Raw genomic sequence first — 25,981 nt, 5'->3', positions numbered from 1 at the left:
CACACCCCACCGTGCCATATCCCTGCCATCGCTGCCAACCCAAGACACAGGCAGCTGGTCTGTCCTTACAGAGCGGCTGGGAACAGATTCACCAGCCATGTAGTCTAAGTAGCTAGTAACATTTCAAATGCAAAAGAAAAAGCTGGAGAAAGACATATTAGAAGTGCTCTTACTTTTTTTGTGCACATGTTCTTTCCTTTCTTGGCCCCTGATTTTAGAAGGACTAAAATTTTCCAACCCCAATATTGGCTAATGTTAATTCTCTTGCAGATTTGCCAGATGCCAAATCAACATTCATCTAGAGGAGTTAAGAGGAGGCAGACTTTTGTTAACGTATTCTTCTTAAAACAGTTAATATTGCCTTTTTTTTCTTTTTTTTTTTTTTTTTTCCCTCCCCAGGACTTAAAGAAGTTTTGCTCTGGGGACAACTAATACAGAATTTAAATAACTTGGTCAGAGCCATTCTCCAAGTTAAAATATCTTGACTTGCAAGTTTGGCTTGGCAAGTGTTTATAGAAATGCCTTTTCCAGAGATGCAAAAGAAATGCTAAGCTTTCCTATTTTAAATAAATATTGTTAAATGGGACACAATCGTTGTAATACGGTGAAGTCGATGATATGGAAAAAATTTTGCCTTCTGTTTGCATTAGGGGTATGTTAAAGTGTTTACTCTGCTCATATGCCTGGAGTTACCAGCTGGCAAAATTTGAAAAGGGTCGTTGTTAGCCAACATGAGCATTTCTGGAAATCAGACTTGCGTTTGAAACCATAAGCCACAGATTTTGCTCGGTTACAACCAAAGGCAGAATTGGCCCCTTGACTTGGGAAGCACCCAAGCTACATGTCAAATAAATAGCGATAAGTGTATGATTGTTTGCTTTTTAATGTCTCTAGCATCTTAAAAAGAAAAAATATCATCAGAAGTAAATGTAACTACTAGTGAAAGCTAGTTCTTAAATTGGACTAGCCTAGGAGCAAATATATTTAATTTTCATTCCAAACAGAGAGACCATCCAGCCATCAATCTTCAGTACAAAAAGCATGAACAAGTTTTGGCAGTGTCCAGGGCATAAATTAAAGTGACTTGCGAAATCATATTTCTATTATTTAAATATCCAGCTAATGTTTTTCTTGGCTTCTACCATTTCCAGTTCAGGATTAATCAGTTACTGTGTTCTTACACGGTTTGTGGTAGACTTCTGCTCTCTTGCACACATATTTACCTAGGAGTCAGATAGGCTAAGGACGAGGGCAGGAGTTATGGGGCACCAGAAACTGATCGAAACAGATTTTTTTTCCCCTGCTTTTAATTTAATTTGGGTATATTTCCTTCCAGCTCAGAAAATAGCTCTCTGATCAATTGGATATTATCCAGTGCCTTTTCATGTGCACTAGAAGTGCCTGGGGATTCAGTGCCAATACCATAAGAAATTTATCAGGGTTATTTTTTATTTCCTGGGATTAGATGACAGGACTTCAGAAAAGAATGGGGTAACATTTAATGTCTTTGGCCAGGGACCAGCATTAAAGGTTAACATTTCTATCATTTCAGTGTATGGGGTTGTATTTGAGGGCAGCGTTAGAGGGTTTCCCTAAACTATTGCTCTAAACTACAAAACGGAGATTGTAGCATGAATGTCCAAGGTTTATATGAGAAAAAAATCCCTAAAGTAAATATTAAAATGCAGTGCATGTATTTTGGGAGCAATAGGTCAGGAAAGAAAGAGATTTTCCCAAATGCAAACTAGCCTGATAGTAAACAGACAAGTTGTCAAATGTTGAAAGGACAGTGATACTATAAGGCAAGTTTAGGGAAGTTGAGTGATGCAATTATGAAGATGATAGGTTGAATATTGGTAAATCACTTTTTCTGACAGAAAAAAAAAAAAACTTTCAAATTACTGTAACATAGTAGGTTGTAGAAAGCTCTTTTCCTGAGAAGTTTCAAAAAAAAAAAAAAAGGAAAAAAACTGCCAGTATAGCAAGTCTGTATTCCAGGAGAGGTGACCAGCACAAATACACACCTCCTGTGTCTCAACGCACCTGCGTCTAGAATTCATCAGCTGCATCAGGAAGGATCTCAGGTTTGTTGGGATTGAACCAAGCCTCAAAATTAATTGATTCCCCAAATTTTGGGTTAGCTCCTCATGTCTGGAAGCAGATTCAAAATGAATGCATACTTAAGCTCTTCTGCCACTCTCTGAGCAAGGGAGGTGAGGGTCAGCTGCAATCTAGAAGCTGTATATCCCTGCAGCCAAGCTAATAATTTCTACTGTGAGACAGGATGTAATACCACATAATGCTTATGTCTGGCCTGGGCAAAGCCAGCTTACGTTCATCTGCATACAGCTCTTTAGACGTGCACTGTGTGCTTGAGCAGATCTGGAAACAGATCAATAGCTTTGTAGAAGTGACGCAGCCAGACTGAGACAGAGAGATTACAGTTCACTTCTGGTTCTCTGGTTTAAACTCAGTTGACAGCAATATTTACTGAAGGATTCAGTAAACTTTCCATTTGGGCTACCCAAGGGGATATACGAAGCAAGTTTTATCTTGCAGCAATTCTAAACAGAGGGATGTTCATATCACAAGCCATCTCCCAGGGTCAAATGACCAAGAATCAAAGAACTGGGTAGGCACAGAAACAGCTTTCATCTCTGCCATCAGGAGGATGGAGGCCAGTTCAAATGGCAGCACAGAAAATGTACCTGAAGCCATCAGGGCTTTACCTATTCCAAGGATGTTTCAAAGCCATGTTAGGATCTCTGTCAATTATTGCAACATTTGTGTCAGCAGGCATCTTTAAAAAGCACTAACTCATCACTGAAAATGGCAAATATGCAGTGTTTGCATAAGCTCTGTATTTTTAATTTACCATTTTTGCTCTTTTTGAAGTTAAATGCTTTATCTCCCACCTGAATCTCCATAAGCCAGTGTGCTGTGATGCCTATGTAAATGTGGAAAAACTGTAATTCTCCTTCTCTGTCTAGCTGGTCTCCCCAGCTGTTGCTGGAAGGCGCAGGGTGGGATGCCTGTTCGTTTCCTACAGAGGAGCTCCTCGGCCCCACACTTGCTCTCTGACCACTCAGCCAGCCTACAAGCTGACCAGGTGGCCAAAAGCTGCCCTCCCTAGCATGTAGGATGCTGCATGCCCCAGCACAGCCAGTGGCTCGGTATAATTTTTAGCTGACTAATAGTTTGACTCTGGGTTATGTGAGGACTGCGGGCTCTGTCCTTGTACTCATTAGGAAAATAGCTGTGGTGGTTCAAGTTCCTTCTCCCTGAGCTGTCAAGTGCCACTTGGCTGCTGGAGCGGCTCTGTCCCCAGCACAGGGTGACAGGAGGGAAAGCTCAGTCCTCGGAGCTTGCAGCACAAGCCTGTCCACCCTTTGCTGCAAGCAACAGTGATGTTGATACACACACCCATAGCTGCCTCTTTTAGGGCTAGGCAAGATTTGCCAGCAGTCACCTGATGGCCAAAAATGTGCATCCAGGTGCACGCAGCCAGGCTCTCTGAGCCTGAACAGCCCAGGCAACCTGTGTCCCTGGCTGCTCCCCAGCGCTGGTCTTTCAAACTCATGCAGGCTTGCCGATGGGCAGGGAACAAATATCTCCTTCAAAACCAGGCTATTTCCGAGCTTACTCAGGAGACCAAAGGATGAAAAGGAGGGCAAAAACTGTCAGTATTGTCCCAAGTGTCCAAAGCCCCTCCTGCCCCTTTCTTGCTGCATAGTGCAGCTTGAGTGTAAGGAAAAGAATCTGTGAAAGTCACCGGTCCAGGATCAAAAAACTGCTGAGAAATTATGCTGATGACACTGCTCTTTTTTCACTTGCCATTTGGGAACAAACTTGACATTTCTGCCTATCTGAAGCTCTTGTAGCACATGCAGTTGAATACGCTTTAGGTAGTAGCCACAGAGCACTGCTTTTCCTGGCACATGGCGCATTCACTTTGCGTTTGATAGGAAGTACTTAGCATTTAAAGACCTGCTCACTAGAGCTAGTGAAGAGAACATGTTTAACTCATTATGAAATGAATGCTGAGTGCAGCAGAGCGTATCCAAGCGTAGCCTTAGTCATCTCACAAAGGTTTTCAAGACATAATAGTCTTCACAGCAATTCTATTGATACTTCATTTTTATAGGATTAGAGTGCATTTCTTATGTCTCCCAGGGCTTTCATTTTGCTATACAGCTCCTCTGTGCCTTCTAACTTACTGATGTGATTGCCAACAGTACAAAAGATTTATCATCTTTTCTTATTTCTAGAACTCTCTACACGCCATTAGTACACGTTTAGAATATTTCCATCCTGCATGGCTGTAAGAACATAAATAGAAAAAGAATGGAAACTTGTTTTTCCTTTTGAGTGCTAGGCAGCAGGCTGCATTTCCTGGAGGAAAAAAAAAAAAAAAAAACAGGAGCAGCAATTGTAAAGAGTAGATTTGAGCTACCTTTTCTAATCCCTGATTCTCTCCACTCTAAAGACTGGGGTGCTTTGAGTTATCGCACTGTCCATGCATTTCGTGTGGGCCATCTGATATATGTTAGACCCAACTCCTCTGCACTGGGGTAATTTTTCTCTAAAGCTGTTACCCCCAGATATCACCACAGTAGCAGAAGATGGATGAAGTAAGAAAGGACCAGACTGTGAATTATAGCAGTTCCTTATAATTCATTACAGTATTATTTTTTTTGTAGTGAAATGTAGTATGTTGCTTTGGATGGATATCTCCCCCTTACTTTATACCTTTCCTTCTCTTTTCTGTTAGCAATTTGCAAATATACAAGAACTTTTTAACTATTCTTCATTGCTGGAATTATAAAACTGGTTGACTGTTTTATATTCACCTGCAGTTGTGAGAAGTTTGCAATATTTCTTTGTAAATATAAAGTGAGTTTGCAGAAGATCTTCCATGGAGGAAATTCTGCTATGCAATTAATGTCTGTTTTCTGGCCGTATTTTAAGGAGAGAGGGTGGTGCCATGTTTGTTGTTTATCCATAATTCTCTTCCTCCACAGCATGGAAGGGTCCATTGTGCGCCTGCCAGAGATAGTCTCCTTGAAGAAGAAATACAAAGCCTACCTCTACTTGGACGAAGCTCACAGCATCGGTGCAGTGGGAGCAACAGGACGAGGAGTTGTGGAGTACTTCGGTATGAGTCCTGATGATGTTGACGTACTAATGGGAACGTTCACAAAGAGCTTTGGTGCAGCTGGAGGATACATAGCTGGCAAAAAGGTAAAAGAAAACACACATTTAACATCAAGGGGAGGAAAAGTACCTTCTTATTGTGTGATATATTTTATTATCTTTTCATATAGACTGCTTTACAGAAGCACAATTCTAAAGATAGTACCACTTTTGTCTGGATCCCAAATGCACATCAAACAGTCAGACTTTCTTATTTTTGTCTCATGTTCGTATTATGTAATTTGCTTGGGCAGGGTATTTCCGTGCCACCCCGATGATTGTTGTTTGTCTTGGAAATGTTTAGACACTTTGTGGTTGGCTAAATATACTTCACTACATTAATTTGCATGCAGACTGCTTGTTACTTTATTTCACATTTGTAAACAGCATGTGGAGCAATATTGAGAGATTAAAGCCACAGTTTCATCCACTGATAATAAAATTCCTGAACAGTTGTGGATTGTCATAGTTGCATTTTTTTAGGAGGATGGTGAAAGAGGGTTTACTGTGGGCCTTTTGCAATAGTAAAATCTGTGTCCTCAATTGCTCTGTTTACATTAACAAAATAACAAAACAATTTTCTTGTCAACAACAGATGTCAACGAAAAGTAGAGCTGAGCTTGTTTTAACTAGGAGTGTAGGAGAAGAGAAAGTATAATCAGTGCCATTGTGAAATGTCATCATTTTTGTTGCTTAGCAGAGATATGAAGTGGTTGTTGATTGTTTACTCTCTTCATACTCCATGAATGTATTTCTTAAGTAGATTGCTAAATGAGTAGGAAGCCTTTTTAGACAGTCCATATGGATGCTGTCAGGATAGTAATAATAAGGGTAGCACTTGAGTAGGACAAAATGGATATAAGAAAATACATAGTGTATATTTTTCACCATCTTCAGGGGGGAGTTCATCTTAACACAGACTATCATAAAACATAAGGAATCGACTTTGTTTTGTTTGCTTCCTGAATTTGTATCTGAAAATTCAGCTTTTATGAAGGACAATATGGCTAACATAGCTAGAAATGAGGGGAAGCCAAGACCTGTGAAAAAAAAGGTCTTATTGTATAACCCTAGGAAGTTTTCTTAAATGAAAGTGGTCGCTCTTCTCATGCCTGTGTTTATCACTAAGCTTTGCCTCAGGCTTCTGGGCCTTGGTGGCAGCTTCTCACCTGCATTCATTTCTGCCACCAGAATCTCACTGTGGCATTTTTTGCTGTGTCAGTAAGAGCACAGATGCCTTCTCAGCTATTTGGTTAAACCTTTAGGATTACAATTGCAATGGAGCAATGCATAATGTATATGAAGTTAGCTAAATCTTTTTCCCTAGCACTGGAGTTACAGCATAGACTCATACATGGTGTTTTTTGTTTGGATGGTTGGTTTTTGGTAATAATTTGTACCATTGTCTTTTTTTTTTCCTTTTTTTAATCAAAGGCCATTTCCAAGCAGGCATCACCCCTTTCTCACTAAAATGCATTTAGCTTTTAGTGTTGTGACAGTTTCTCTGCAATTTGCACTATGAAATAGGAGTTGTCATAGCAATGATAGTCCTAAGCAAGTTCTGAATTCCTCCCCTATCCCTGCATTCAGGAGAGTTGCTGGTGCTTTAGATATGCCTACAGTACAGCAATGCTTTTGCTGAGACCACAGATTGTGCTCTTGCTTATACAAGGAAATGTTAAAGCGCCTATACTGACTATAACGTGACAGAACCTGCCACACTGATGGAAAGCTTCAGTTCTAAGAAATGTATATGCTAATAGACAAATATAGATCCCAGTAAGGTTGCTTTTCCTGAGTTAGGTCTTGGGGCAGAGCATCTCTGCTGTTGTCATGTAGGTTTTACTTCATTCCCGCTCAGAGATGGACTGAGAGGTATTTTAAATGCAGCTGGTTGTTTGTTGGTCTTTAAATGATTTTGGCTCCTTTATAATAAGTTTCAGCACATAAACAGTGTTCTGTTCCAGAGCTTTGTTTCAGCTGTAATTGCCCCACTTAAATTGTAAAGTACTTGCACCTGCCTGATATTTCTTCAGGCTGCGTATTAACAGTAGCAGCCAAGAAAGTAAACCAATAACTGGTGAAACCTCTTTCTTTTGCATGTTCTCACTCTGCAGTAGTTAAGAGGGAGATCTGCTATTTGGGCACCTCAAAGCTCATTCATACTTTGTTTTGCTTGTGTAAGGACCTTGTGGACTTTTTACGAACTCATTCTCACAGTGCTGTGTACGCCACATCTATGTGTCCACCTGTGGCAGAGCAAATCATCAGGGCAATGAAATGTCTCATGGGACTAGACGGAACAACACAAGGTAAGCCACCCTCTTTAACTTGCATGTATTTCAATTACAACCAGTGCATCTGCTGTGTACAGGTGCACACAAAAGGTCATCCAACAGCAAACTGGTACAGTAATGTAATCCAAAGGGAATCATTCTACTGTACAATTAATACCCAGATCATCACATTTCCAAGTGCTATCAACTGTACTTTTTCTACACTCATTCACGTGCAGCAGAGGTGGAAATATTCCTGAATTCTGACACCAAGCTACCACCCATAGTCACCAGTCCCCTCTGATTTGCAGCAGCAACTTGGAAAAGTACATAAATTGCCCTTTGAATAGATTGTCTGACATTGAAGGAGGTGTTTAGAAGGACTTACGTTCATGAATGGGCAAGGTGCTGCCTGTTCAGCTTCTTTCTAGGTGTGAACCTTCAAAACTGCAAGCATCCCAAGCTTGGCACAGAATTTTAACATGGGTATTGTACATTAAATACCGGTATGAGAAGATGATTATGATAGTTCTCACTTTATTCAGGCATTAGGTATAGTGTCCTGAAACTAGTTTTGAAGACTGTTTTGTCCCTCACCCAAAAAAATGGGTTAAGTCCTACCTCACAGAAAAGCTGTTGTTTTTGTTGTTTTGTTTTTGTTTTTTTTTTGAATTTATATAGTTTTTGTTAGGCATGCCTGTGGGTCACTTCATTGCGTAACATATAGATGAAGACACAGATTTTGCTCTGAATTGTAGTCTCTTTTATACTGGTCCAGCAGCACTGTGTTGTTTTTTCTTACCTTGCGTAGGACTAACAGAGTCATTCTGTGTTAGACCTCCTGATATGTTCTGCTGGGAGTAAGGTGGGAATGAAAAGGAAAAAGGATGCGTAAGAGGGTGTAAGACCACGTGATGCTGCTCTGCACTATTCTCTTGCAGTGGCCTAGAGTGGTTTTAAGCCATGATAGACACAAGACTATTGAGATGTTTATCACAGCCTTACACTGAGGCCAGAATTTCTGAGACTTCCGTGTAGAAAAGGAGGGATAGAGAATCCAGTCCCAGTGCCAAATTCTGCTGAGTCCAGCAACAAAGTGCAGCCAAACTCCAGTGCAATATGTAGACAACGAGGAAATGATGCTTTTGTCATTTCGACAGAGAAGTCAAGTTGGAAACTGTTGTTACACTCTGCGGGTTGAAAGGTCAAGGTTATGTATGCTGATGTCTACATCCTGTTGGTTCTAAGAGACCATGTCTGACGTTTCTTCTACCTTGGGGATTGTGTGTGCAGCCTGTCTTGCTGTGCTACTCCCTGCACTTGCTATAGGAAATGCTTGCCGTCAGAGGGCAGCCTTACACTGAGCCTTCCCATCAGCTACATGCTTAGGGCTGTCTTAGACGCCGCGTGTAAAATATTAAACATGCAGAGCATTACCAAACCTTCAAAGCCTCTTACAAATGACCTTCAGCTAGCGTGATTCTGCATGCAGTTCAGTGCAGGCTAATAGAAGAACTTGGTTCAATACAGCCTTTTAAGCCGTGCGTGTCTGACTCTCTCAGGGCTAAAGAGGTCGCAGTGTTTTCTCTTTTAGAAACAGTATTCTTTAATAACATAATGTTTTTATTTGTGCACAAACAAAGTCTCCTACAAATGCTTTATTAAATAAATTAGTGTTCTATCAGTTCTTTAAAATTTGTCTGGTAATATGAAATGCAAATGAATAGAAGAACAAATTAATAAATCATATATCACAACTTAGAGTATTACACAAAGGCTAGCAAACTGACTATGATGTCTGAAAATGCTTCTTGTCCTTCTGAGCCAGACTCATTATTTTAGACTATTGGTTTTTCTTTCATGTGGGCCTTCCTTCATTAGGCTGTCTTGCTGACTAAAAAAAAAAAAAAAAAAAAAAAGCAACACCAAAACACAGGAAAAAAATGTTGTGCTGGACCACACTACAATGCTGCTTTGGCATACAGAAAGATGAAGACAAAGAGAGGAAGAGAAGAGAGAAAGCTATCTTCTTAGATAGTTTTGTTTCCAAGGACAATGGTGGTCTTGACTGAGTTCTTCTGGTCTGCTGTTATGGAAAATGGTGAATTCTGTGTGTGAGTTGTCCTCGTAAGAGCATGAGCCATGTAGCACAGACACCTGGTAGTGAAGTTTCAAGTGAACCAGAATTACCACAGGGTGATAATGAATCCTCTGTGGAAATGATCGGTAAAGGGAGTTTATTTTGCAATTTATTTCAGATGGCATTCTCTCCCAAAGGACAATTGGCGGAATCCTTCATAAGGACATCTGCCCTGATGGCCTGTCCTCCACAGGTCATTCCTGTAGGGGAGGGAGTCTTGCAGAAAATACGGACAAAGTTTTGGAAAAGAATGAAAATACAGTTTGCTAAAAAGTTACGTGTTATCTAGAGGGTGCTTCTTGAAAAGAGTTTGAAGTAAAAGGATGAAAAATATGTTAACCCAGCTTGTTCTTGTATGTGAACTTCATGACTGGCTCCTTCATAGGTAAATAGAAAATCAAGGGAAGGAAGATTGATTTGGTCTTTTAAGTTGCTGTTCTGAAAAGTCTTTATTCTGTATTTTCTATTATTTCACACAGTCTTCTCTTATTTTCCCAGATATCATGCTTTTACATTCTCTTGCATTTTCTGACAGTTATTCTCCACAGATCTGTTAAGCAGCTGATTTATGAAAGAGTAGGGTAGTTGAAATTATATAGTGGATAATGCCAGAGGCCAGAAATGCAGAGATAATGTTTGTGCTTTATCCCGGTGTGTATCCGAATGATTGCTCTCCCGTGTTTTCTTCCTTTATTTTCAATTATTAAGAATATGGTTGTTTGGAAAGTCAATCATGGCATACATTTCCAAGACAGGATCAGCATATTGGATGCATGACTACAGAATATGAATAGACATATATGTACACAAGGGATACAGCTTAATTACAAAGATGGTATGGTTTAACACTTAAAAAAAAAAAAAACATCAAACCTAAACTGTTTAGCTGGAAATTATCCACAACGAGTATGTTTCAGGCTGTACTTTTCTCGCAGAAATAAAAAAAAGACTGTCATTCCTCAGAACAAGTCTATATATACGTATGGGCTTTTGATGACGATAAAAAAAATAATAATAAAAAAATCACTTCTTTCCCTGACGAGCTTTGGTTTCTTCAGGCTTTGGGATGAAGATTTGGATTATGATCGCCAAGATTAGTATTTTCACCATGTTTTTGAAATACCTTCTGAGTCTTGTGATGTTATGAGTGTATATATTTATATATATATATATATATATGCTTGAAATGAACAGTGAAAAACTTGAAGATCCACCAAGTGAAGGAGTATCTTGCAGCTCACTGCCAGAAGGCCTGAACTACACATCCCCCATCTGGGACCTGGGCAGGAGACTGGGGCCCTGAGCACCTGCATCCATCCTGCACTGTCAAGCATTTAGGGAGGTGAGGCAGAAAGATTAAAGAGAAAAGAGACTCTGGCAAGCAATGGAGACACCACAAGGAATAGAAAACAAGTGGTTAGGAAGGATGGAGACGGACCAAAATGAGATGCTGAGAAGATGAGCTACAGAGGCTGCGAGCAAAATGGGCCTGGTGTGGAGAAGGAGAGGAAGAGGGTCTGCAAATGGGTCTGCAAGCAACTACAGCAAGCACACCACTCTCCAAACTAGTTGAGACAGATACTCCTCCATCTTCTCTGGTCAGCAAACTGCTGTGGAAGTATGCTAGCAAAATGTGTGCTTACCTTCCTTTGCAGCAGGAGATTCCAGTTTATCTGGGGAAGGTCTCATTTTAAAGCTTTGTACTGACATAACTAAAAAGGTAAAGAGAAGACCTGGTATTTCCCAAAGCAATCATCTGTAAATGTAGAATATGTCCCACATCAGTATTCGTGATGACAGTGAAACATTAATGTCATGGTAATGTGATCTGTATCTCTTACCATTTAGTCATCTTAAATTCAGTAAAAGAGATTGGGAGGTTGCTGCAGAGACCATAACCAGGTATTACCATTTCATTATTTTCCTGTTTTCTGCTGTGCCTTGAGAAAATGAAGTGCAAGAAATGTTGAATCAGGAGAAGGCAGTAGTTCCCTTAAAACTGATAGGAACAGTTGTTCCTGCCTGGCAGGTGGATTGGGGCCAGTATGACTAAGTCCTTTGTTTCTTGAGTGACTTTTAGCAGAAGAGTCAGAGAACAACAACAAAAATTGGAAATATATTTCCATTTTCATGTAAAATCATATTTTTAGTAGAGTACAAGTACTGGCATTTTTCAATGTCATGTTTTACAGGACTCTCTGATAATCAGCAACTGGTAGAACAAGACATTTATTCTTGGTAGTGTAATGTCATAGCTATTATCATAGCTGCTACAATAGAGTTGTTCAAAAGTGTATGAACTCCTGGCAGCTGTGTTTCCTTTAGTAATGTCATAAGGCAGCAAGTTCCACAGCTCAGTTCATGCAGTCTATAAAAAAAAAAAAAATCCCTCTTAAAGCTTTGTGGCCTTTTCATCTCAAATGTGTCTCTCCTCATTTATTAGGAGATATGGGAAGCAGAAGTTCCCATGGCAGTTACTCTTTATAATTCATAATATAGATACTCTCTATATGTTCTCCTTGTGGCTTCTTGTTACACCACTGGAGATACCTCAGGAAGCTCAGCAGCTGCCTTAGTGGTTTTATCCCCACAATGAGACTGTGGTTGACTCAGAGAGCTTGGACCCTGTGCAAATGTTCATGTGCACTTACTTGCATGCAACACAGCCTCTCCAGCTGTGACCTGGGACCCTTTTTTTCCCCCTTCTGCCTGAGAATACCAAAAGCATATTTTTACACTTAAATTTGATAGGTAAAAAATAGAACCACTAAGCAGACAGAGTTAAAACTGGTAGGAAATGTAAAGCAAATTTCTTGATGGGTAATAATAAATTATAGTGACATAAAAAGCAAATTATAGCATTTCTGAAGGCTTTTTTTTTTCTATTTAATGCATAGCAAACAATAATTCACCAAAAGCCATAGGCAGTTTCATATGTTTTTTATGGGACACTGCAAAATTTAAAGCCATATCCTCAGGTATCTGCTGTCCTCGTTGTGTTAAAAGCTAATTCCTGAGTTTGTTTAGACAGAAAGCGTTCCTTTAACATGTTAAAGTGCTTTGCCATTTGTGCTGATTGGTTTATCTTCTTGTAGCTACTAGTTTTCATTTTTGTTTGTAGCAGCCTGTGAGTTCTCACTTTTGAGCACATTCAGATTGCAAGAAGCTGCAGAATGCTGTTTTCTGTTTTGGCTTGGCATTAAAAGGATCTGCTTTTAAAAGGTTCCTTTTTAAAACATTTCCGTCTGCCTTAGATTTTTGTATAACTGGAGGACCAGCTTCTTAAAATGCTCAGTTTTCAACATTTTCCACTGCTATCGGTGCTTAGCAATCTTTTGAAAACATTACCGTTGCATCTCGGGGTCCTCTGTAAACTCAAAAACCTTAGTTTAACCATCACTGTAGTCTGGCACAAGCCAGCGCTGCTACTGAGAAGGGCAGTCTTGGCTTTTCTCCCCCTGCCTTGCCCCTTATTAGTGCCCCTTTTCCATACTAGCATTAGTGTTCGTGCAGCCATGCGATGAACTGAATCAGGGAACTGATCTAGCTGAAAAATAACTGAAGTCCCCACGAATGGTGAGCCTACAGCCAAACCATTTCCCCGAGCCAGTTGACCATATGGCTGGATGAATCCTAGTGCCAGGACTTGAACAGCTTGGAGTCAAGGGGAACGATCCCTTTCTCAGCAAATTAAATTTGTGCCAGACTCAACTGATCATGAAACTATAGCAGTAAGCTTTAATGCTGCAGGCTACCTAGCGACAGACCCCTTGAACCTGCTCAAAACAGCTTGCAGAATCAGTCCCTCTAAAGTGTGGCTTTTGACTGTTCCCTCTCAAATTCTCCTTCTGCTGCTTCATTCTAAGATGATTGCTTCTCTGGGGTCTTCATCAAGCAGAATGCTTGAACCATGGCTTAATTTTAAGTAAGTTAATATTCCCAATAAGCATGTGCCTACATTTAGAGCATTTAAGAAGCTTTATTCCCTGCTTGCTCAGCGCTGGCTCCATGGCTAAGGCTCCCAGTCATTATGACGGTGAAGATGCTAATGATGATAATATGTTGTCGTGATTGTTACTTGTCTGAGCTGAACATCACAGATGTTCTCCCAGCAGTGAATGATGAAACAGAGTTAAATTCTGCCACCTTTACTTGAAATGAGTGAGACGTGCTATTCCAGAGGAGCTACCTGCCATGTGAACCACCTCCTAAAGGAAGCCAGATTTATCTGTGGAGGGTCAGTTGATCTGCACAAGCAGGGGCTTTGGAGTAATAGTGTCTGCAGTGGGATTTGCAAGAGCTCTGAGGATTGACTGAATCCTGCCTCATTTGAAGTCACTTTTTCCATAGTCAAAGTTAAACCAGTGCCGAGTCCTTTAGCAGATCCTGTCTGTGGATAAGTCTCCCTGTGTTCATAAATAAGCTTTAACTGCAGGCAGAGCAAGGATGTGACCAGACTGCGAGCTTTTCTGCACACCCTGCCATGCAATCTATCTGATGACTAGCAGCCTATCCCCCAGTAAAGAAAGCCACACCATCCCCAGGGGCAGCAACACACCAGTCTCCTTTTAAGAGTGTCTTTGCTGCTGAGCATGAGAATCCCTCCCATTCCTGATGCTGCTTGCCACTGCCTGAGGACTCCAGCATTGTTATCAGCCTGAGGAGCACGAAGGAGAGAAGTGCCTTTTCTAACAGCATTCAGGTCATTGGCATTTCAGAAACACCTAATGTGATACAGATGGAGCACGTTGTGCACTGGCTGGCTTTCAGTGGAGGGACTGATGTGCTTTGTGATTAATCACCTCTGCTGGGAGTAAATAAGGCTCAGCCAAGGCTGGCTGCTCTGTCCCTGCTTTTGTGCAGGACACCAAGTGCTGACACTGTATATCTGAATACAGATAAGGTGCTGGGTAGGCACGGTTGACTCATTTGAGAAATAAGGCAAAAATGACAGTATATGTACAATTTCTCCCTTTTCTGCTTCAGTTGAAATTGCCACTTTTTCTTCCTGTAGTCTGATCTGGAAAGTGTTTTGCAGCAGTTCACAGTTAAAATTGGACTGACTAAATAAGTCCTTAAGGGCTTATTTAGCAGTTGAATTAAGTTGAAATTACTAGGTTTATAGTTGGCATTAGACTGGAGAAGAAAATGTCTTCACTACTCCCCATTTCATAGCAAAGTTATTTTTTTATAAAGATTTTTTTTATCTGAGAACATATTTCCTTTAGGCACCCCAGTTTTATAGCATTCTATTTGTGATTTAATGCACATGGAGGTACATGTGTGTTACTCTTATAATGGAACTGGGGGGGGGCATAGGGGGGAGGAAGAAAAAAATCTGTCCATCTGCAACAGTTTAGTGGGGAAGAGCTATTGTTTTCCAAATTTATTTTTTTTTCAGCCTATGAAAGTTTGCTTTTTACTATCTAGTTTTTAGTCAAGGAGGGCAGGGAGCAGAGTTCTGCATCCAAGGAACACAGATTGAAGAGACGCTCTGACACCGGTATGTAGAAGTTTGATTGTGTAACTAATTATCTAGAAAGGCCCAATGAAACAACAGCTGGAGATGATTAAAGCAGGTGGATTTGTATCTTGAAGAGTCCACCATGTGCCAAGGAAAAGCGTGGTGTGGGATTATCTTTCCTGGAATGAGTTCAGGAAAAACAGCTCTCCTTCAATTAAAATACACCTGAGATCTTGATATGAAAGGCTACAGGTTGCTTATTCCTGTTTTCAATATACTGAGTCAGAATTTCCAAAGTTAGAAGCCTACAGGAAGAGTTCAAAGGTAGAGTGTTTGTGCAAGAACTGAACGCAGCCAGCTTCTCCGCTTATTAAAATCTTGCAGGAGCGAAAAGCAGACGTCTCTGGAAGAGGAAAACAAACTTTTGTTTCAGAGAGCTGATAGCTTTACTACCTCTTTTGCTGCCAGGATAAGGTCCTCGGCTGGCATAAATAGCAAAGCTCTGTTGAAGCGCGTGGAGCTGTGCCAGGTAACACCCGCCTGCAATCAGGCCCTCGGGCTTGTAGTCAGGATGCCTTCCTGCTGTCAGACTTTAGAGCAGCTCCTCACTGACAGCAGGTCTGTAGCCATCGCCCGGCGTGTGACCAAGCATCCACCGAGCCTGCTACTCCAAGTGGCTCTCTTAAAACATCTGCTGCTTCAAACAAATTATGAGCAAGCCATCTATCTTTTATCATTTCTTTCTCTCTTGCCATCTCTTTGTGTTTTTTCCCTTAAACTAAACCATATTAATTGTGAGCTGTAAAGCCTTCTAAAAGCTTGCAGAAATTAATGAGCTAGAACTGACAATATGCAATAATGTGTGTCAAATAAAAATATAATCAGTGTTTTTCCCAGAATTGCCAACACCTTAGAACTTTGCAATAAAACAAATATTTTTAAAGCAGTGGAACAAATGTAGTTTCTGAACTTGTCAGCACAGTTGCACTGTCCAGGTAAATAGTCCTGCATTTCAGTACAATCCCAATAAACTGGCTATGTTATCACTGTATGTTCCAAGTAGCACGAAGGTAACTTGTGAAGTTAGGAGTCCTTTATACTTCAGTTTTCCCTATTCATGTCCCTCTTTAATTCAGCTAATAAGAAGATGTAGAGCTCTTAATAAGGTTGTGCTCAACCTCAGCTGTGAAATCTGAAGCATTAGTGGTCTTCATTTTAGTTAGCTAAGGGACAGTTTTCCCTGCCCAGGCTTCCTATTTTCTTTGAACATATACTCTGTAGTGGTTCAGTTGTTATAGGGAATATAACTACCTGGCCATCCTACATGCTGTGCTATATGCTATTTGCATAGACTGTGGAGTCTGAAAATCCTGAAGAATTTTGCAAACTAAGAAGTTTTGAACAAATATATTTACTATCTAAGGCTCTGATCCTGTAATTAGTGCTGCACAGGCAAATTCTTGCCCTAAAATAGATGCAGTTATATTGTTTTAGCTCTGACACTGCGAATTTTTGCTCATAAAAGGAGGAGGTTAGCAAGAAGACTATAAGACTCAAGATCACAGCCTCAAGAATCAAAGAAAATAGCTTTTAAATACAATGCCTGTGATTAAACATACCACAGTGAAATTTGGACTAAGATCTGATTCTAAACTGAATTCCATCACTCTTACGCTGATTTAATCTGCAGTGTGGGGGAAAAATTGGGCCAATGAGACCAAAATAAACATTTTGCTCAGATCTGCCTTCTTATCTGACATTGGAGGGTCCCATAAAGGAAAGAAAAAAGCATTGGGGTACAGTTACAAACTTTCAGGTTTTTATTGCTCTTATCGGGACAGCCTAGAAGATGGCTGTGTATATGGTGTGTGTATGTGGTCTTTGACCACAAAACTTAACATGAGAAAGGAAAGTGTTGACACTTGGTAAAGAAGTAGGTTCCTCCCAGCCACCCACCCACAAGTACAGTGTGTGTAGCAATAGTCTCCTAATGTGCTTTTTCTCCCTCCAGATATATGTGAATGCTCTGATCTTTTATTTGGCTCTTTAATGCATCTCTGCAAGTGACATTACTATTTTGGGCTGTTTCTGAAACATTGAAGTGGCTCTTTTGCATCAAAGTTGGCTTTCTTCGAATGAATTCCATGGGGGTTTTCAAAGGGGAATCCGTCCCATCACAAACTGGTTAAGGTTACGGATTCAGCAGGGTAGAATTGGAAAAGGAGGGAGGTGTTCGACACTTGGGGGGGTTGCCTGAAATTCCTCTTTCAGCTCTAATGTTTCTTTTGCTTTGGAATCTAAGTTCCTGGTACCTAAAATAAGGAGAGACAAAACGACCAACTGTAGGCCGTGCGCAAATGGTTTGATAAATACCGAACCGCCTGGAATCTTGCATGGCTGACACTTTGTTTCCAGCTTTGTGGTAAACAGCTGAATAGAAAGGAGAAGGCGGCAAGTATTAAACTGCATCCGCCAAGAACATCTGCATTTATGAAAACTTTCCCTAATTGAAAATCTAGTAGTTTCAAATGCTGGAGGCTGGGAGTTTGGAAACTAGCTTAGGGGCTGCTAAGATAGCAAGAAGCAGCGGTGATTTCGAGCCCCCAGTCGAGGTCACTCCTGCACCCACCTCCCTGTAATTTGGGCACTCAGGAGGTGCTAATAAAGTCTTTATGAAAACTCTCTCTCCTCAGACACGTTATTCTGTAGTTCTTCTCTAACCCCTTTACTTAGCCATTCTCCCCTACCCCCATCTCTTCTCCTCCTCCTTAATATTTCCTCCTGGTTCTTTGAGATCTACTACACCAAAAATATTTTTGGAAATACCACAGACTATTGTTTTTATTAGTGACTGGAAAGCTTTGTAGTAGGATGCTTTTGTGTTTCATTTGTTTTCCTTGCTCTGGCGCAGCTGTTTTTGTTTTAGCAGCATTAGAGAGATGGTTAAACTATTTGTGGCCTTTTCTAACCCAGCGGATCTCTTCCACTGAAAGTTTTAAGCTGAATGACTGAAACTGTAACTAACAGGTTGTCTGTGTGGGCAGTTCGTGCATAAAGTTACAAATGCACCAGTTTTATGAGATCTTTTAATTTGTTCAGCAAAACACTGATCACTGTGAAGCAAGTCCCAGTTTCCCTATAAATTTCCCAGCCAGAACATCGACAGAACCTTGACTCGGGAAGATACAGAACAGATGAAGCAGTAGATCTTGTTGAAACCTACATGCACTCAGAAATGATTAGTGGAGAAGAAGTTTCTGTAGGTGTGGTGACTTCTACCTGTGCCAAGAGGGAATAGGAAGAAAAGCCACGGCAGTAGCTCTGGCAGAATGTGGTCGGAGGACGGATCTGCCAAAGATGGTACATTGCAGACGTAAATGCCTAACTGGCTGTTGTGATTATAAAGAGGAAGATGGGACATCAGCAAATAGGCACACAGTCAGAGAATGATGACAGCAGAAAGTAGTAAATGAAGAATGAAGTGAACAAAAAGCAAAGGAAAAAGGAAATGGACAGTGAAAACAAAGTACGTCTGCACAAAGGCAACTTAAAAGCAAAGGGAAAAAGAGGAAATAAGTTGTACTGGGGACTTCAGTGCTCATGTCTGGTGACATGATCAAAGTGATAGTGAAAGGATGGGCTGATGAACAGGAGAAACAAAATACAAGGATGTAGCTGAGATGTTGTCCCACTAAATCCCACTCCTACCATGCGTTCTCACCACCTCTGCTGGGCAGGTACAAGGACCTACACAGTGATAACGCTTAGAGAATTAATCTGCTTGACAGCGGTGTGGTTCCTTCTGGTCGGGTCAGGCACGTGAAGGACCTGGCTTGATTCATTGTGTATGAATCAACAAGTCTGGCATGAACCCAGGACTGGTGCTGGGGGGGCACTGGGATGCAGCAGCGTGTGGGTACCGAGTAGGTGGCACCATCCAGGTAGGTGGTAGGTACAGCATTAGAAATGCAGTGCCATCAGCCAGCTGATGAAATATGCAGGTAGAGTAAGGAAAGGGCATGCTCTAGCCCCTGTCTGCAGTAATGATGAGTGTGGCTCTTCTCTTTTGTATGCAATGGGTAGGGAGGTAACTGTCCTTGTCAGAAATCACCTCCTTAGTGACACTGCAAAAGAAACGGCTGAGCTGACTTTTCAAGCGCACTTTTCTCTGCTGGTTTTGGCCTTATTTTTTCTTCACTAAAAATACTAGTTTTCAGCTCTCCTGTTGGTTTTGCTGGGAGATACATCTCTGGATTAGTGACTGAGTGAGGCCAGGAACAATGCAGGGTACAAAATTTGTGTCTGAAAGACTTGAATGACTTAAGTTTGTTGTCAGATTGTGATACTGAGGAAGTAACAGTAAAATAAGAGGACACAGGAACTGAACAGCTGATTTTTAGACTCTGTGTCCTTTTAAGAACTAACAAGAAAACTCGTACAAGAAATGTTAAGGTACTCTGTAACTTAAGTTTGTGTCTGGGTAGGTTCTCTTGTTCCCCTTCTTTTTCATTCCCAGTTTTCCAGCCTACAATTGCACTAGCTGCTTAAAAGGAGGAAGGTAAGGCTTAGTGCTCTGTTTAAAAACACATACATAAATAAACAAGTGTGAAAACATCTTAGAAACTAGAGACCTGTTGTATGTTTTTCTAATGCATTTGTGCAAATAAAGGCCAAAATACAATGTTTCTTTTTCAGGTCATATTTAACTCTTTTCTACGCTTTGCCTGTCTTTTCCTATTTTTTTTTTCTTCTCCCCAGTTGAGGGTCCTCCTTGACATAGCAATACGTACAGTCATAACTGCATAGAATTCCACAACTTACCTAATCCGTAAATGCTTGCATGTAGCCAAAAGTAGTCCTATGGATGTAAGTGGATGAGTTATTTGATGTAAGTGACAAAATGTATAGGAGGAATATTCAGTGTGCACCTCTAGGATATGGAGAAAGGAGTAGGAAGCATCACATGGGATTGCCACACTTTCCATCTCAGCATTCCTCATTTACTTTGGAAAAGAAAATGAGAAAAAATTGTCCTTGAGCTTACTGTAGGAAGTCATTCAGAATGAAAAATTAGGAGAACTAAGCAAGGGATTACACATGTAGATGCATGTTATTATAACTGGAGTTATGCTGAATATTGACAACACACTATAGAATATCAGGCTTTGTGTAATAAGAGTTTATTGAATGCTTTTCATCTGCCTGAAAAACTGAGGGAAAAGGAAGTATCAGTTTGAGCTGATCCAAAACTCAGTGTTTTCTACTTTTAGTTTTATTAAGTTTATTTTTTTATATTTATTTATTTATTTTATTATTATTTATTTTTATTTATTTATTTAAGTTTTATTATGGCAAAAAAAAGAAGTGTGTGCACAGAACTGGCTAAGGTATAAGAGTAACCCTGCAGAATGTCATTAATGAGAAAATATATAGATATAGTGACATATGTATCAAGGTCTCTGTAGGCATACGTTGTTTTCCCTTGTAGTGAATTGTGTTGGGAAAGTACATACTCTGTCTATATGTCCTGCATCCCTAGAGACATGTAACTGCTTCTCTATGGGTGTGTGTCATTCAGCAGGCTTTATTCAGTGCAATACAATAAAGGGAATTGTTCACAAATACATCTCCAGAAGACATGAAACAAGACTTCCTGCCAGTGGAAAGGCATCTCACAAGTATGGAAGTGTCAGCTGTCTGTCCTACAATGCCATAATAATCAATATAATTGCACTTTGTTCATTCTGTGTTTTTCTTCTGAATCAAATGGTAATATATATATTTCAGCTGAACTTTTTGAACTGTTATGGCCCTGTTTCCAGGCTGTTACTAGATTCCAGTTATGATGTTTGCACTGACTGTTCTCCTGACTGACACATTTCAGGGCTCCAAAGAGTGCGCCAGCTAGGGAAAAACACAAGATACTTCAGAAGACGACTGCACGAAATGGGCTTCATCATTTATGGCAATGATGATTCTCCTGTTGTCCCCTTACTCCTTTATATGCCTGGTAAGATAGGGTAAGTACTGAAAACACCTTGTAAGCAAAACCAACACCATTCAAATTTATTTCAAAGTTTATTTCATATGAACTGTGAAAAATGTAGTTATGTTTGGTAGATGCTTCACAAAACAAACATACTCTGTTAGGTGATTTCATCTTTAGTTACGTTCTATTTTAAATTTACCCCTAGACATAATTTTGAGTTGTTCCAGTATGCATCATCTTAAAAACTTCCTGTAACCCTCTTTATCTTGCTCTGGAGTAACACTCCTGATTACATTTTGAACTTGGATTTTTTTTTTTAACTATTAATCCTTAAAAGAGACATATTGCCTTTGAAGTATGAATTGTTTTTGATGGGTGCTCTTTATCTCCATCTGATACTTGAACACTTTGCACAGAGAAGTTGTTTTACCGTTCAGTACCCATCAAGCAGCACTTATGGACTGACTGAGAAATGTGTAATGTAACAGCCAAACTGTAGAGAGCCTTTGCAGGTAATTTAGGGTGGTTATGTGCTTTAGGTGTAGTACACACTATGCAAAACGTTCCTAATCAGGCAGAGTAATTGTGAGAGGAAGGAAACCATCACACAGATTAAGTCCTGTTGATGTGCTGGAACACAGCTCTCACACCTTCCAGAGGCCCAGCTTCTTCAGTGCTTAGGGACTGCTAGTGCCCACAGGTTTTGATTTGCACTCAAAACCTTTGACATAAATGAATTGGATCTCTTCTACAGTACGCTTTCTGCCATCATACTGCCAGTATTTGACACCCACTTGGCTTCATGAGCTGTTAAACAGCAAAGAATCTCAATCCCACTGGTAAAATTCTGGCTCCTATTGAATTCAATGAGACTATTACCATCCACTTCAATTGAAGACAGGATTTTACCCATTGTTTTATTATACTTGAATGTTTTCTCTTTGTGGTCAGTTTATTAGCGATAATTTACTCTTGTTTTTTTCTTCTTCTTCTTAGGGCCTTTGCAAGACGCATGTTAGAAAAAAATATCGGGGTGGTTGTGGTTGGGTTTCCAGCTACTCCTATCACAGAATCCAGGGCTCGGTTTTGTGTGTCAGCTGCACATACACGGGAGATGTTAGACACGGTAAGAACAGCAGATGTCCTGCTGAAATTAACTTCAGATGCAAAGGGGGTTGGGAGAAGCTGTGTGTCTGTTACTTTGAATCTCAATAATTCATTTTTACTTCTGTTTTTCTGGTCTTGTCACTTGATCTTTAAAGGCATTTTAGCCTTATATATTTTATTTTTAAAAACAGATTATGGGACAGTTACCTTGTTATGTTCTTCTATTTCTAATAGTGACCAAGCCTGCCACAACTAGTAAAGACCTACATGAAAAGCACAGCAAGACAAAAGTTAACTGCTAGGTCAAAACTGTCAGAGTAGGAAACCTGAAACGATATGGAAATAATTGCAAATCAGTTTTTCCATACCATTTTTCACTCTGCAATTCAAGAAACACGTGGAAATGTAAAAGTGCATGGGACAGCCTTGGGGGTACAGGTAGCAATTGCAAACAGTATTTGGAATGGTTTGAACCTAATGAGGTTTAATTGGTGCTGTCTGGCCTCTCTCAGCTCTGTATCTTTCTCTGACACCAGAAATACTGTTAAGATTATGTAGAGACTTCCAAATTAACCCTCCATTCCAACACACTCCGAAATGTGTTTAAAATAAACTCTTTGAAATTTTCCATCTCCCCTTCTTGCCAAAGAGGTTTTTGGCCTAACTTGATATACGTTCTTTCATTCTCAGAGTAAGCCGACTTAGAGGCAGGCAACACAAAGGGTTAGCAGTAAATTTCAAGCATTCTTTTTCTTCTCTTTGCACAAGTATGATACTCAAATAAAAAAAAAAAAAATCACACCTGTGAATACAGAAGGCATTTGAGTAGAAGATGGCACTTCTTTATGCAGACAAGCATCTGTGTCTGCAGAGAGCCCCTGGCTCCCATTTGCATCCTGAGATTCATATGGAACTTGATGGGGGAGCCCTGCCTGGCTGACCAGCTCCCATGCCAGTGTAGACCCCTCTCAAACAACATTGAAAAATCTGCTTTGCATGTGTGCAGTGCAAAATTCCTGCTGCTCTTAAAGGTGCAGTAGTTATTAGCAGGGCATAATACCATAAAGATAAAATTGCATAGAGCAGGGCAGAGCTATGTCCGTGTGTTGGTCATTGTCGTCTTTTACTGTTTGACAGTGTGGATTTTGGCTTATGTAACTGGTAACAGGCAATGAGGTTGATCTGAAGGTTAATCTCTTGAGGTTGCTGCTTCGCTTTGCTTCCTCACCCTCCACCCTCAACTGTCAAGTCCATTACTTTTGTAAGCTGTCACTGCATGTTCTCTTCTGCTACCGGCACATCGCTGCTTCCTGGTACGAGTGAAGGTCTGAAACACTCCCCAGCTATCATTCTTAAATGTGCTGTGCTTGTGCCTTTACTATACTAACTGTGGCATTCTTTAAATGTCCTTATACTATGGGAGAATGGAAATGCCCTGAGTTTAATTACATGCAGACGGAAAGGTTTTTTTAGGGCAAACACTTTGTGAACATTCCTAAATCCAGTGTAACAACAGGTAACAAGCACAATGAAAACTTCCCTTTGGCAAAATTTGTTTTGAATCTTGGCTTGGAACTAAGAAAAAGAAAGATCCATTTAAAGGGCAAGCTCCCAAGAATAACTTCCTTAATGACTTTGAAACTATCTCTCTGCATTAACCATTACTAAAATACTCCTTTCCGCTCACAATCAAAATTGCTGTTTTCCTTTTCAATGACAAAAGGTTGGCAGCTCTTGAGCATGGTTCAGATGCTGCAAGACACTGAGCTGCTTCTCTGTGGTCTAAAGTTCCCTGGCTACTTTTTGAATCTGTTGAGAGCTGAGGACACTGCTCAGCAAATTGCATTACAGTCCTAATGCATTATTAATTATGCCTGTGATATTAATACAAGAAAACAATGGAATGCACTAGAAATACCTGAAACTGTACAGGGTATTTTTGATGACTGTGATCAGCACTGTGTGCTGAGTCCCGTCCAAGAAAACATAGTGGCAACTGCAATCTTCAGGATCCATATGGAAGTGTTGAAGTATTACCTTACATATGCCTTTTTTGCAAGTAACGATAATTTTTTGTCTGGATTATTATCTCACCATGCTTCTAGAAAGTTGTTTGGTTTTTTTTAATCTGTGTTCAATTCATGTACTGACTGATAAACCATAACCTTCTGAAGGAGTAAATTCTGTTCTCACGGATGCTATTGTGCATCTATGACTGCATGAACATTTGCTATGGGAGAGTAAAAGCAAAATTTGCCCTTTCAGCTTTCTTTAACTGACGTTTTTATGAACTTGTTTTTCCTCTATAAAGTAGAAGTTAGTAGAACTTCATATCTTTTCCAGGAGAATTGACACAGTGTGGTGGTCTTACAGGTTTTGAATGCTCTGGATGAATTGGGTGATTTTCTACAACTGAAATATTCCCGGTATTCCAAGTCATCTCATCCTGAACTGTATGAAGAAACTAGGTTTGAACTTGAAGACTGAGTTTTCCACCCATGAAGAGAACATTATGATGCTATGAAAAGGGGGGAAAACCCTGAAACTAAAAAATACAAATGCATTTCTTCCCTTCTAAGGACAATTTTTGTTTCTCAGTTAATTGAAAAGAGGGGAAGCTTTGTCGTTGCATTTTATTGTATCAAATTTCTGTATTCAAGAGACTGAACTATTGATACAGATTTGCCTCCCCAGGAGATCTGTCCTTCTTGCGGTATTTTTGATGCAGAATGAATGCATCCGTTGATCAAGTTGCTAGTGTACAGCTTTTGTTATGGCCCCTTTTTATGAAGAGGCTTCAGATAGTCGTAATTGTGACTGAAATAATAAAGTTTAAAAACTGAATGGATTCCAGTGTAGTATGATGATGTAACTGAACTTCTTCAGTGAAATTGAATTCTGTCTGTTGAAGAGCATAAATCAAGCCATCGCTGTGGATTGCTACAGAGGAAAGAGCAGAAAGTGACCTCTTAACTAATCTGTCCTATCATGCCTTTCTCCGAGGACAGAAAATGTTAGAAGAAGGCAAACGCTGAGAACAAGAAAAGTAGTTTCATCAGTTGTTTCTGACAGCAGATTATGGGAAAGGGAAATGTCTCCTTCCTTCCACAGACCCTTTCTCTGCCGCTTAAATACACTGTAAGCTTCATAATGTACAAAATTTGGGGCTTAGAAATAAACAGAAATGCTTTTCTTCTAACGCATTTGACCTACAGCCTTCCACATCTTATCACAATGAAAGTTCTTCAGCAGGCCTACTCCCTTTTCATGTAGCAGTAGTAAATAATTTTAATAACCATTTAACTTTCCCGTAAAAACCTTGATCAAAACAGTCAGATACTTGCAGTTCACAAACTGCAGATGACATTTAAGGCCCCATTCTTAAGTTTCTTGAACTACTTACGGGCTTAATAAATTCACTAGCAAGTACATAATGCTGAAGCTGGTAGTTACACAAAATGTGAAGTTCAGGATGCCATAAGCAGTTCTGTCACCTGTTAAACTGAGAACTCCACCATTTCTAAATGTGCTAAGGTCATCCACTTAATAACATTTCTTGAAATATTCTTGTCTGGTTTATGCATGTCGGGTTGTTTTACTTGTCTGGTTGCAGACTTTTTGAATGGTTTATTTTTCAAATAATTGATTATGTCATCTGAAGGGAAGATGTCCTTGTTCTCTTTTCCACTGCTCGAGTGACAAATGCTCAAAGACACTTGAAGGAAATGTTACAGCCTGCAGTTTCCCTGCAATGCCTGCAGCAGCATAATCATAAGCCTTATGTGGGCTGAGTAGTTTGAAGGAGATTGGAG

General features: G+C 40.1%; 1 protein-coding gene across 17 annotated transcripts in view; it reads left to right on the top strand.

The window, feature by feature from the left end:
* The window catches only part of SPTLC3 (serine palmitoyltransferase long chain base subunit 3), a 169,409-nt gene extending 144,028 nt beyond the window's left edge, over positions 1-25,381 (top strand). For all 17 annotated transcript variants that reach the window (XM_066993428.1, XM_066993418.1, XM_066993429.1 and 14 more), the window contains 5 exons: positions 5,022-5,241; positions 7,379-7,505; positions 20,958-21,093; positions 22,059-22,188; positions 24,543-25,381. In XM_066993428.1, the coding sequence (XP_066849529.1) occupies positions 5,022-5,241; positions 7,379-7,505; positions 20,958-21,093; positions 22,059-22,188; positions 24,543-24,656 (727 nt within the window). In that variant the 3' untranslated portion in view covers positions 24,657-25,381. The remainder of the gene's footprint in view (positions 1-5,021; positions 5,242-7,378; positions 7,506-20,957; positions 21,094-22,058; positions 22,189-24,542) is intronic.
* Positions 25,382-25,981: the final 600 nt, after the last annotated feature.

The sequence above is a fragment of the Anser cygnoides genome, chromosome 3 (genome assembly GCF_040182565.1).
Source record: "Anser cygnoides isolate HZ-2024a breed goose chromosome 3, Taihu_goose_T2T_genome, whole genome shotgun sequence".
Taxonomy (NCBI): Eukaryota; Metazoa; Chordata; class Aves; order Anseriformes; family Anatidae; genus Anser; species Anser cygnoides.
Note: the sequence above shows the minus strand (reverse complement) of the source record. Positions and strands in the feature narration are given on the sequence as shown.